This window comes from Alosa pseudoharengus, unplaced genomic scaffold, assembly GCF_046254945.1.
Source record: "Alosa pseudoharengus isolate Yale_2024_CS ecotype anadromous, Long Island Sound unplaced genomic scaffold, YU_APseudo_1.1 YU_APseudo_1.1_scf_5, whole genome shotgun sequence".
Classification (NCBI taxonomy): domain Eukaryota; kingdom Metazoa; phylum Chordata; class Actinopteri; order Clupeiformes; family Clupeidae; genus Alosa; species Alosa pseudoharengus.
The window spans coordinates 32,299,177-32,312,191 of NW_027468837.1; the positions used below are offsets into that span (position 1 = coordinate 32,299,177).

At 48.5% G+C, this 13,015-nt stretch overlaps 1 protein-coding gene across 3 annotated transcripts in view; it reads right to left on the bottom strand.

Annotated features, from left to right (window-relative positions):
* Positions 1–1,200: 1,200 nt before the first annotated feature.
* srgap3 (SLIT-ROBO Rho GTPase activating protein 3) overlaps positions 1,201–13,015 on the bottom strand; it is a 72,547-nt gene continuing 60,732 nt past the window's right edge. For 2 of the 3 annotated variants that reach the window (XM_076269139.1, XM_076269138.1), the window contains exons 16-22: positions 12,310–12,415; positions 10,963–11,190; positions 10,662–10,735; positions 6,803–6,983; positions 5,452–5,601; positions 5,003–5,315; positions 1,201–3,478 (exon numbers count right to left, since the gene is read on the bottom strand). In XM_076269139.1, the coding sequence (XP_076125254.1) occupies positions 2,969–3,478; positions 5,003–5,315; positions 5,452–5,601; positions 6,803–6,983; positions 10,662–10,735; positions 10,963–11,190; positions 12,310–12,415 (1,562 nt within the window). In that variant the 3' untranslated portion in view covers positions 1,201–2,968. Of the gene's footprint in view, positions 3,503–5,002; positions 5,316–5,451; positions 5,602–6,802; positions 6,984–10,661; positions 10,736–10,962; positions 11,191–12,309; positions 12,416–13,015 lie in introns of all 3 variants that reach the window. The other variant, XM_076269137.1, reaches the window with a different exon arrangement.

Consider the following 13,015-nt stretch of genomic DNA (forward strand, 5'->3'; position numbering starts at 1 on the left):
TGTTTATTGAGTATTTAATTCAGTGATTATGAGATGAGGAATGACACAGGGACGTGAACATCGGTTGATGTGTGACACTGCAAAAGAAAAAAGAAAAACAAGGACTGTGCTCAGATCTGCTGAAGCAAGGCTGCCCGTTTGATCACATTTCGAAAGTAAACAAAACTATATTTTTCCAGCATTGTACTCTAAGTGGTAATACAGGCATAACATCTATGAGACCCCAACAAGCAAGAGGCTTCTATGAAGCCGCCTGAAAGTGACATGCTAAATTAGGTGCCAGGCAGGGACCGTGTCCTAAGATCTCATTGGAGTCCATCTGATTGCATATCTGGGTCAATCAGGCAAATATTTCGTACATGAGTGAGTATTTCTCTCTATCCTATCAGTAGGCATAGACGGGCACCCGGTTCCTCTGAGAAGAAGCTAGGATGACAGATTGGGGGCATGTGAAAGAGGCTCTGGCGGCAGGGGGGTCAGGCCTTCCCGTCTGCGTAGGTGGACTTTAAAAAAAAAAAAAAAAACAAGGCCCAGAAGAACCTCCACACCAGGGGGTCAGGCACTGTGAGTTCTCCGATCTATAACAATAGGCTCACTGAATGAGAGTTCACACTAGTGACGCGTGTGCACGCGCGCACACACACACGCACACACGCACACGCACACACACACACACACACACACACACACACACACACACATACACACACACACACACACACACACACACACCAAGAGGCAAGCCCATGAGAGTGTATCACTATCATACCAATCCTTGTTTACAGAGTGAGTGAGTGAGTGAGTGACTGGGTGAGTGAGCAGCAGTGCTGCTGCAATCCTGTGCGTTCCAAGACAGAGAGCATAAGATGGAGCCTCAGTGAGTAATCCTCTGGGTTGGAGAGGGCAGGGCATCACTTCAGCCTTTGTTAACATGATTCTGTTAAAATACTCTTTAGCTGAAGACAAGGGCCCGTATTCACAAAGTATATCATTGGTTCACTAAGAGTACTCCTGGAATCGCATGAAAAGTTGTTAACAAAGAGTTTTCTCTTAAAACCTATTCACAAAGCTGCTGAGACCAACTAGTAAAAAATTAAAAATGACAACTCCTAAGATAAGGCTACAGTAACACAGTGATGGAATACACTATGGATTGGCACAGTATCTTTAGTTGATAAAATGCATCTGTATGATGACACATTTGCATAGTAAAGAGAGCAAGTAGCTTCATTTAATTTGATAAACAATACAATTTAAGCCCACATTTAGTTTACATGTTGACAATGGTTTTAGTTGTTGCTGGTGGCGTTATTCCATCCCTCTCAGGCTACACAGTTATTCCCTTGGGGTTCAGATCTCGTGTAATTGACTTTGCATGAGCAAAACATTGTAATGTGGACATTTCAAAACACTGTGTCGGGGAATGATACAAACTGCTACTTTCCAATCTGTTGTTAATTGGTCTTAATGAGTTAGGAGTCCTATCGACTACTTCTAAACTCATAGATTTATGATAGTACTTTCAGCACAACAATGCTGTCCTAAAGTTAAGATTGACACATCCATTATTTTTAGGAGTTACTCCTAAATTCGCCAGTTAGGAGCTACATTTAACCTTTCTTTGTGAATACGGGCCCAGATCTATCATGACTTTATCAAATGAATGAATAATCTACTGACATACAGTACATCACAGAGTAGGGTTGGTCGCTTTTAGTCTGTTTCACCGTCCAAGAATAAAGAGTGTGATTCCAATTTTGATGATATTGGATGATAATTAACAATGCTGAATGAAGAAAAATGTAATGAACCTTTTTAATGATACTGTACATGACGAACATTGCGTGTGTGTGCATTAGTGGTTAATGCATTACTGGAATACTCTGAAATGCGATGCAGAACGTGTGGGATGAGCTCTACTCCAAATCATTTTCTGTGGCCCATTCATGCAGAAATGGGGGAGAGAAAACAGATCAGGAATTGTTTTTCCATCTAAGGTTTGCTGGTTGCTTGGTGGTGGGTTGTTTGCCTGCACTATGGGAAAAATCCCATTGTCATGTCCTTGCCTGGTCTGTCTTAGACTATACAAGATTAACACTTAAAAAATCTACTCAGGAGTTACTGTATATACAAGTTAAACTACACAATTATTTTTATACCACAGGTTTCTTACAATTAGTTGGTATATGGTTTCAGTTTTCTGCATCTCATACATTATGTTTACAACTTGGCTATGTATTGTAATTACTTAGTTGAACATCCCTTATACTACAAACAAAAGGCATTACAATTTCAAGTACAGGAAGTCTCTATGTACAGGTACAGCTCAAAGGCAAGATGCCGTTTTGGTCACAGTCTTTGAGAAGTCTGGTAGTCTAAATGTACATTTATAATCCAGTTTAGGAGAGCAGGAGTGCCTCAGAACTTCCCTTCAAACCAGGGGGAGCTAATTTGTCCCCCCGTCATGGAGAGAGATCTCTGGATAACCAGTGCAGGAGAAAAAAAAATACTAATGCCATAACAATATATTGCTCTATAAACAGTCAACAAAAGGTCTAGAGGAATGGGACCTAGCCAAATATACTGAATTTATTAATGGAATTAAAGGTGTCTAAAGGAAGGTAGGAAAACGAAAACAGGCATGTCTTTTTCCACCTCTATTATGTTTCACCTGTGCTTCATGAATCTCTGTTAGAATGTGAGCATTTTTCAGCTTCTCCACAGGGTTGGTCACCATGGCAACCCATGTTCACCTTCAGAAGGAGGAGAATTTTAGTGGAGAGAGGGAGAGAAGGGCTAATTATAACTTTGAGGAAAAACCTGACAGAGGACCAAGAACTCTTTTGCTTCCTTTTGCAATTTCATTCTTCCCTCTTGTCAGAGGAACAGCATCAGGCTTCCGGTGGCCAGATGCAGCAGCCGTTCACCAGGCCTCCAGGACGGGGCAGACCCCTAACCAGTCTGGCCACTACATAGTGCCCGACTTATCATTGGCGGCGGCCGTGTTAGCGTTAGCGTTAGCATTGGCGCTGCTGTTGGGGAAGATCTTCTCGGTGGGGGTGACGGCGGGGCTGCCCACCCCGGAGGAGCTTGAGCTGCTGGAGCGGTGGCCCGGTCCCGGCTGGCCCTGCCCCGGTTGGTGGTGGTGGCGGTGGTGGTGGTGGTGCGGTTGCTGTGGTGGCGCGGGGCGCTGGGGCCTCATGGGTGGCGGGCGCAACTGGGACCCGGCCAGGCGGGCCGAGAGCGCCGGCTTGAAGGTGGTCATCATCTCGCTGCTGGAGCCGCTGCAGCTGCGGCGCATGGCGGCGTCCGGGTCGCGGATGACGATGGTGTGCAGAGGGCTGCCCGGCTCCGAGCTGGCCGGGTTCTTGAGCGGCTCCAGCGTGTCCAGCACCACGTCCGGCGCCTGCTTGGCCGTGTTCTGGCGCTCCAGCTCACGGAGCTCGTGCAGCGCTGTGTTCATGGTCTTCTCTATGTCCTGTGAGTAGACACACATGACAGACTGAAAAGAGAAGCATTCCATAAGAGATCTCGAAAAAATGGGTCATGTACACCAAACAGGACTGCACTTTTGAGGGATCCTCCAGCATATTTAAAAGCAATATTTCTGACTCGTTTGCAACGGCCATTGATACCGCATGCGCTAATGAAGTGTTTACTGCAGCACTAATGAAGGACTCTTCAAAGAAGATGCTCCAGAGTGCTTAATTAAGATGGTACCATTACTGGATCATTATGGTCAAATGCTTGGGCATTTAGGACACAACATTTGAGCTCTCGGCAAAACAGACAAAAACCTCCAATTTTTCAAAGGAGAAACTTGAGGCACCAAATACTTTTTCAGAAATATAGAGAATTTTGTAATCCTCAGAATCCATGTGCATTGCACATGGATTCTGAGGATTACAAAATTCTCTATATTTCTGAAAAAGTATTTGGTGCCTCAAGTTTCTCCTTTGAAAATGTTCTTCTCAAAGCCACAGTTTTTCCCCCCGTGACATTTACCCAGCACCACAGACAGCCCTCAGACTCACAAAGGGGCCCCTGGCTCTGGGCAAACAAAGACCAGCTTGCCCACTTACGGCACCTCCACTGACTGACCAACTATTAAGCAAATGCCCTTTGGATCCAGACATCCAGATAAAACCATCTGATGACAGATGGACAACGCAAATATATAAACACACACAACACTACATACACACACTACACAGAACCTCCCCTCCCCCCTCACACACACACAGGAATTATTATACAGCAATACAGACTTCATTTTTAGCAGTTAGTTTGAACGCAAATGTGTGCCATGCTGAGAATAGAGTCCTCAGTGGGTTGTTTGTGTGGTCGTAACTCTGCCACCTCTTTACAGCACACGTCGTCACCAGAGTACATTAGCCAACAGAGATGACAGCGTGCGCTATTATTGCAAAGGCCATTTGGCCCTCTGTGTCATCACTTTTATTATGATCGCTGGGTGCGACTGAGAGAAATGAGTGCCTCAGCCTGGACCCAGACATATCCGTATGCATTAATGGGATCCTGGGCTTTGTGGAGGACAGAGAGAGAGTGAGAAGTGCTGCACAGATCCATTCACTGATGGGCTAGAGGAATACAGGAACACCAGCTGCCATAGAAAGAGCCTCTGAGGGCTTTTTGTTTCTGTTCTGAATAGACCGTACCTGGGATCACTCCTACTCCATGAATGATTTAATTCCCACATTAATTCTTGAAACAGAGTAACCTTGCACTTCACCCATTGTAAGAGGCAATGCTGGAGCAGTGCAAAGTTAGAATATGAAATAGAAATGGAATAAAAGTGGTTTGAGTTGAATCAGAGAGAATGGGAAAGATAGGGACTGGCCTCAGCTCCACTGAGCAGAGCGGAGTCTGACCCAAACAAACTTCATTTTAGGCCGAGTTGAACTCACTTGGGCCCATATCTCTGTGTGAAGACAAATCTGGATGATGTGCAGTGCGTGAAGTGTCTATGGGTGCTAGTTACCTCAGCCAAGGCCTCGGCCTCCAGGGACTTGTGGTCTCCGAGGCTGCTGTGGCGTGTGGCCCCGGGGACGGGCCTGAGCGGGTGACCCTCCGGGTAGGTCTTCCTGTCCGGGTAGTTGATGCTGCCGGCACTGCCGAACGTGCCCAGACGCCTCTTCTCTGGGCTCTCGATGCGCCCGCGGCTCACGGCCACCTTGTGGGGGCTGCTGGGACAGGCGGCAGCGCGCGGGGGAGTGTCCGTGCCTCTCGGGGGACTATGGGTCTCACCACTACGGCGGCGAGGTATCGCTGCCCCGTCCGAGCGCAGCCGCACCCTGCAAGTCAGAGTAGCGGTCAGCGGAGCACAGCACCGTGACAACGACGGACAACAAAACGTCTGCTCACATCTCTACCGTTGCTTAGCGGTCAGTTCATCTCAAAACGTCTCCAAAAGCAGCGCAGCAAACTCACCGTCCCATAACGCCACCGAAGGGGTACTCTGGGTTGTGTTCACAGGGAGACTGCAGGTCATTTTTGGACGAACTCTTGTCGTCCAACACTGGCCCACTGCTGGCCTCACTGTCAGCCTTCTGACTGAGGTTGTCTGAGAACGCATCATCTCTGTGAGACACAAACAAAACAAACAAACAAACAAACAGTCAAACAAAGAAAGCAGGAATAGAGGAGACACACCAGAGATGGCACTGAGCAGACTACTAATGCCCCCTCCCAAAATGCAGCAAATCAATTGAGCCATGGATTCCAATTTGAGCTTTATTACCTAATTTGGGCTTCAGAAAGAAACCCAGCTGCGCCCCTGGGCCTTTTAATGTCCTGTCTGGGGCCACACAATGTCTCAATCTGACAGAACTCACATCCGCGCTATCTGTCAGACATTAAGAGCCTCAAATAATCCATTTTCTGCCTCTTCCTTTCCTCCATTAGGAGCAATTATGCAGAGACCTGTGTCTGTGACTCACCTACCATATAAACTCATTCATCAAGAAGACACTACTTCAATTCTAGCAGTAATTAAAATCAGAGACATCTGTATGTATGATGTGAAATCAAATAATGGAAAGAGTAATTTTCCTTAGTTCTACTTTTGACTTAATTTATGCCACTGATGATCTTGCTTGATATGCAAAGATATGCCCCCATACACACACACACACACACAGAACCTAGATTACCAGTGTACGTGTGACAAATTCACAGCTGCCAACAGCACACTTCTGAAGCTGAGCCTGGGCCAATTGCAGTGGAAAACATTAATGGGCTGCATGGTATGCAAATACACAGCAGAGAATTAGGCCAAGATCAGTCAGTGGAGCAGCCATGAATTATGCATGGCGGCGTTCAGGAGGGCCTAATTACGGACGGACCTGACGAGCGGCGGGGGTGATCAGATCAAGGTTGTGTGCCGAGGTACTTAAGCCTGCTCTTCCGTTAGCCCAGCGACACAGAGCCCCAATGCGCTCCTCCTGCCCTGCTGGCTTGTAATGGTGCTAATGTGTAGGATTGAGAAGGTCAGCTGTCCAACGGACTGATATATTTGTCTCCATCCTGTTGATGTTATTAACGGTGTTTACATTCTAATCCGCATTAATTCACTTGCGCCGAGGCCCTTATCTAAAGCCTGCGCTGAACTCTCACACGTAGTACGCATCAGGCGTGCTCCCATGGGAGAGATGTGAAACTATGGTCTTGAGAGTGTGGAAGCCATGCTACGGCCTTGTACAGTACTTAACGGATGAGAGGATATCCCTGCTGGATACGCTGCAACAGGGCTCAGTCAGACAGGAGATGGCCATGTACTCACAGGTCCTGCACCACGATGTACTGGTGTGGGATGAGGCCGTCGACGCCATTGTGCCGACCCTCCCACCAGTCCTCCGAAGCGCGGTGGTACAGCAGCAGCGACGCCCCCTTCTTGAAGGACAGCTCCCGCGGGGTGCGACCCGTGTAGTCAAACTTGGCGATGGCTTCAATCTGCTCTACTTCTGCATGTGACAGAAATAGTGTCAGAGAGAGAGAGAGAGAGAGAGAGAGAGAGAGAGAGAGAGAGAGAGAGAGAGAGAGAGAGAGAGAGAGAGAGAGAGAGAGAGAGAGAGAGAGAGAGAGAGAGAGCAATATTAAAGCCATGACATTGTGTTTTATGAGGATATCTGTTCTCGGTGTGTTTCCAGGGATAGGCTCTAATGCCAGCCCTGTCTGCTGGTCTCCTTTGGCTAAGTGCTGAAACAGATACAGGCTACTGTACATAAACAGCTGTGATTGTTATGGTTATTTGAGTGGTTAAGATGGTAATGATGCCATATACCATCTAGGAATGCATTTGTGTATACGTGCATGTGTGTGTGTGTGTGTGTGTGTGTGTGTGTGTGTGTGTGTGTGTGTGTGTAAAGTCTTTGACAAATACAGTGCTTTAACGCCTAGTTTCAAGCACACTGGGACAAAAAGTGTGTGTATAGTAGTGTGTGTGTGTTACTAGACGTGTCTGAGTAGAACACACCAGTGCATTGACCTAAACAGTACCAAGACCATTAACAAAAGGACGAAGACATGGAAGGAAACCTCTGAATGCATACAGTACAAAAGCAATCAGGTGGGCAGTGAAAAGGCTTTCTGTATGATTGTAATCTTGAGAGGTCCTTGCACGTCGGTCATGAAAGAGTATAAAAAAGCCTATCCATCTCTCTCTCCCTCTCTCTCTCTCTCTCTGTCCTCCTCTCCCCCCCTCTCTCTCCCTCGCTCTTCACCTCCTTTCACAAAGAGAGTGGAGGGTGCATTCAGCAGCTCTCCCAGCATGCACAGTGAATGAGTGGCCCATGTTTACATGTGAGGACAGGACACACTGCTCCATCTGCAGCTTATCCACCAGGGGAGACAGCAGGACGCAGCCGCAGGGCTGGGGTCAGTGGGGACCGCTGGCTAGAGCCGCCACCCCAGGGACTCCTGTGCTTAGTCCCACAGGGGGAGACAGGGAAGAGTGCCAAAGGATGCATGTCTGGCGCACACACACACACACACACACACACACACACACACACACACACACACCTTCCCTGGGGCTCCACATCATCATTGTCACACAAGAGCGGGTGATGTGACCCAGTAATAGGAAGCATCACAGCTGATGCCAAAACAACTCAAAGCATCAAATCAAAGCCTGCATGCAGAGAGTGCAGAGAACAAATGCTGCTTGTAGCCTGATCCACTCCCTCAGATGAGCCAGCAGGACGCCAGGCCAGCAGGACAGGGACCGAGCAGGACAGGGACTCGGGCAGGTCCACCGGGCCCCTCTGACTGGTGTCTGGAGGGCCGGGGGCTACAGACGCAGCCACGCCTCAGCGTCTCCCAATCAGTCAGACGGCAGGGGTCAGTCTGGGTTAATTAGATGGACGGCCTAAATCGTCCAGCAGCGGGATATCTCCATGGCCACCACTGAGCCAATCAATGTCATTAAGAGCTCCATCCGGGGGTGAAATTACGGTGTGGTGCTCTAACACAGACAGCCAATAGGGAAGAGAGACAGAGAGCAAAAGAGAGAGAGGAACAAAGGTAGATGGAGAGAATATCCCACAGACATACAGTATGTCACATACCCCATCTACAGACGAGAAGCCTGTCTCTAAAGCACACCACAGACATACAGTACAGTATGTCACATACCCCGTCTAGAGAAGAGATGTCCGTCTATACAGCACACCACAGACATACAGTACAGTATGTCACATACCCTGTCTAGAGAAGAGATGTCCGTCTATACAGCACACCACAGACATACAGTAGGTCACATACCCCATCTACAGAAGACAAGCCTGTCTATAAACACACCACAGACATACAGTAGGTCACATACCCCGTCTACAGAAGACAAGCCTGTCTATAAACACACCACTCATAATAAGGTCTTAGGCTTTATCTTCTACAGACTGGCCACTCAGACATCATCAGTGGTTATAACATACATCCTGCATTATCACACTGTAATAGCACACCTCAGGATATAAGAGATTAAATGCGAGAGCTATAATCAGGCTCGTCACTGGCTATTTAAGTCTTGGGTTCAGATGGGCACAGAAGTCAGGCGCACAAATCAGGCATGTGATTCTGTGTCAGAGAGTGGTGCTGTTGCTGTGGCAACGCCCGATTGCAGAGAGCCAGGACAGTCAAGGCCACGTGACTCGACTCATTTGCCCTCCGAGAGCTCCGATTAAAGGGTGGGGGATTCTCCACAGGGCCCCCCAGCACTGGGGCTGAGACAGGCCTCCCGCCCAACTTGGGTCCCAGTGACCAGGGAACAGTGTCGGCCCAAATTAGTGACCCACCAGTCACCGTGAAGAGAACGTGCATCCCCATTCTCTTCGCCCTCACAGGCGCTGGCAGGAGAGGGTCACTTCAGAGCCGGGTGACCGCAGAAGAGATGGGATCACCGCGTTAACTCTCATTTGGGGGGGGGGGGGGGGTCGAGCGCAATTAGTCGGTCAGAGGGTGGTGAGGACACAGGAACAGGCACCACAAAGAGGGAGAGCTCTCAGGCTGGACTCACTACACTGCACTGCCTTCACACAAAGAAGAGGACAGGCAGGGAGTCTGGGTGGAAATACTCTTAAAAAAAACTAAAGGCTGGTGAAAGGCTGATAATACAAGAGAGAGAGAGAGAGAGAGAGAGAGAGAGAGAGAGAGAGAGAGAGAGAGAGAGAGAGAGAGAGAGAGAGAGAGAGAGAGAGAGAGAGAAGAGAGATGGCCAACAATGTGTTTCTGGGCTCTTGCTAGACGAGACCCTTTGCAAGGCCTGGGCTGTCACAACCCATTAGGAATCTTCCTCATTATCTGCCAGTGAATAAGGTCAGCCAGCGCTGACGGGAGAACCATCTGGGCAGACGAAGAGACCGCTCCTCCAGCACAGTGAGCAGCCCAAAACATCAGCCGCGGCCGCACACAAAACCGGCCGTCCATCCTGAACTGCAGAATCAACCATGTACATCTCAAAACGCACACCGAGACAGCTCCGTGTCATTGGCTGCTTACCGCGGTGGCATATCCACTGCGGTCAGCGCTACAGCCTCGTCATGCTGCGCTGATGTTAGTCATCGTCGTCTGTGAAGAGTGTATGCGCAGGGCACAGCCGTGGTGTAGATCACAGGAGTTGCTCAGAGTCATCGCCTTAACTGAATGGCTCATTTCATGAATTATATCGGCTATATATCAAGCCGCTGGGCCACCCGCGGCCAAAGTGCTGACTACTGCGTCGGATCAGAATGACACGGTGCCCAGGCGCAGTGGCCAGTGCTGCAGAGCTCAGAGACGCTGCCAAGAGAGCGAGAGGGTGAGAGAACAGGCGCGCGCGGCGGAGATTCAAAACACGGCCTCTAGTTGCCAAGCAGCCCAAAAGATTATTCTCCTTTTGGGAGTTCTTATCAGCACAACTGCAAACATGGCTGGGACGAACAGGAGAGAACAGATGGAGAGAAATAGAAAACAACACATAGACGTTTTTTTTCTTTTTTCCGATTGAACGGCTGAATTATCATGAGGGGCTCTGTTCAAAATGGTGTGATGCCTGAGCGGCTGTTGTTCTCCAGTGCGTCTGCTCTCTTCCCCCAGACATAAACAGTCACAGAGGAAAAAACACTCCCAGTATTGGAAACATGTGGGGAGGCTGCGCCACTCACCATCATCACTGGTGTGGGGCTCAGTGCCGTTGTCTGCTTCATCGATGGTCCCGGGCTCGCTGTGGGGGCTATCACTGCAGAGGTACAGGGAGAGCCAAAAACATTCTCTATGAGGAAATAGAAGGCCTAATGACTCCAATAATGATGATAATGACAAACTAGCTACTTTGCATCTCTTTTTTATTATGTGCTAAAAGTACCAGAGATTGGATGTCTACAAACTGCCTCTTACAAACTGCCATTGCACAGCATGTAGTGTCTTTGGTCTGTGTTGCCATGCAACGGCCTGTGCCCCGCTCACCAGTACTCCTCTCCTCCGGTCATGCACTTCTCGTAGAGCGGACCGTCCAGCTCGCGAGGGCTGGGGAAGATGAGCTCGTTGTGGATTATGATGGTCTTGATGACCTCATTGACTTGGGCCTGGCACGCTACGGGGTCCTGGCCGTCCGGGATGGGCATGAGGGTTGGGCCGAAGCAGATGGCCAGGTTGTAGGGGTCCATCATGTTCTCGTCACTGTACTGGGACAGACTGGACGGAAGGAGGGAGGGGGACGGGGGGGGAGGGGAAAAGGACGGTGTTTAATCCCAACAGACTGTAACCACACCTTCTGTACAAAAGACCTTAAAAGCTCCCTCTACTAGTCTCTGTGGTAGCAGACTCTGTGGAGTAATTTAAATCGTACTCTGTGAAAACATGCTCCCAAAGCCAGAGCGTAATCTTAAGATAAGTCATATCTGCCTGTGACATCGCAGAGTTTGGGCTGGTGTTTCCCTGTAAGCCGACAACATACTGACTTCTCCACTCGGTTAGAATATCGCTCCACATCCCCCAAATCAGGAAATCCTGGTAACACATGTAAGTTCAGCAGGCCTGTGTTTACCATATCCGCATTAAGCCCTCACATTCATCATGTGCACAGCATCCTGTGCTCAGCCCAGCTCTGCGCCCATAACTCCTCCATACAAGAAAAAAAAACATAATCAAAGCTAAAGCCTGCCGACCCACTGAGAGCGAGCGAGCGAGCGAGAGAGAGAGACAGAGAGAGAGAGAGAGAGAGAGAGAGAGAGAGAGAGAGAGAGCTATAGATGTATAAAGCTCTGCTTCTGGCAAAGGTACAAATTCCTGTAGTGAAGGGTGAAGGGAGGGAAGAGAGTAAAAACTGGCTATGAAATAAACTTCTTTGTTCTAAAGGGGACCTGGGCAATGGTGGCATCAATAACAGTCCAATAAAATAGGACAGGTATATTACTTCAGAGAGATGAGTTTCAGCACTCATAAATAACGTCTAAAGTGGGGCTGACAGATGGCGTAATAAATTGGATGTGAACAGTGGGGCCATTCGACGACTCTTTGTAAATGAATGTGTCTATGGCTGCGAGGGCTTGCTGTGATTTCCAAGCCCATTCTGATTTACTAGACAACAGGCATGTTGTTTTTTATCCGTCTTCAGCCAGATCCTGACAACTATGGCAAGCTAATAATTTCAGAGCAAAGAACCCTGCTGGCATGAGAGTTTGCAGTTAGTGCATACACACATACACACCCACATACCCACACACACACACAGTCTGTTTGTTTCTGGATCGTTCAAATCAAAAGGGTGCCATGCTGGGGGTTGTGGCACAATAGGAGGCTCTCCACACTCACTGATTGAGGAATGCGAACAGGTATCTCATGACAATGATGACGGTACGAGGAAGAGTCACGATGATCTGCTGAATGTGATGAGCTCTTTCAGCTGAAGACTCCAGTTCTGGAACACAGAACAATGTGAGGGGTTAGAAAGCAAATTCATCACAGCGTCACAAATGACTGAGCTGTGCTGCATCTTGAAAATATTAGCATGAAAACACAGACAAAACATCAGAAAAGAGGACCGAAGTAAACAAATGGACAACAACAAAAATATTTTTCCTGTCTGAAACTGGACACTATTGTTAGTGAAGTGAAATGAATGAATTATCATGGCAAGATTTTTGATTCACTGCAGCCTCTAATAAAAGCCTTACATCTTCCCCAAGACTTACACATTGTTCCAATACAAACCAGCCTCACGAGGTGCCATTAGTTATGGTTTGTCAAAACCACTTGGGAGTTTCATCAACATTTTCCAATCACATGAAAGACGGGGGAGGAGAGAAAGTGGAGAGAGACTGAAAGAGAGACTGGGGTCATGGGCGCTGCAGCTGGCGCTTGCAAGAGGCTACAACGTCTTTCACAGACCCGAGTGCCGACAAAACCCCTGATGTGGCCCCCTTCCCACCGCCACAATCACCTCTCTATTAAATCACGGGCAGAGAGCCGTGGCGTGGCGATTGTTTCCATGTGGCGCACTCCACGCTCCCCCCCTCCC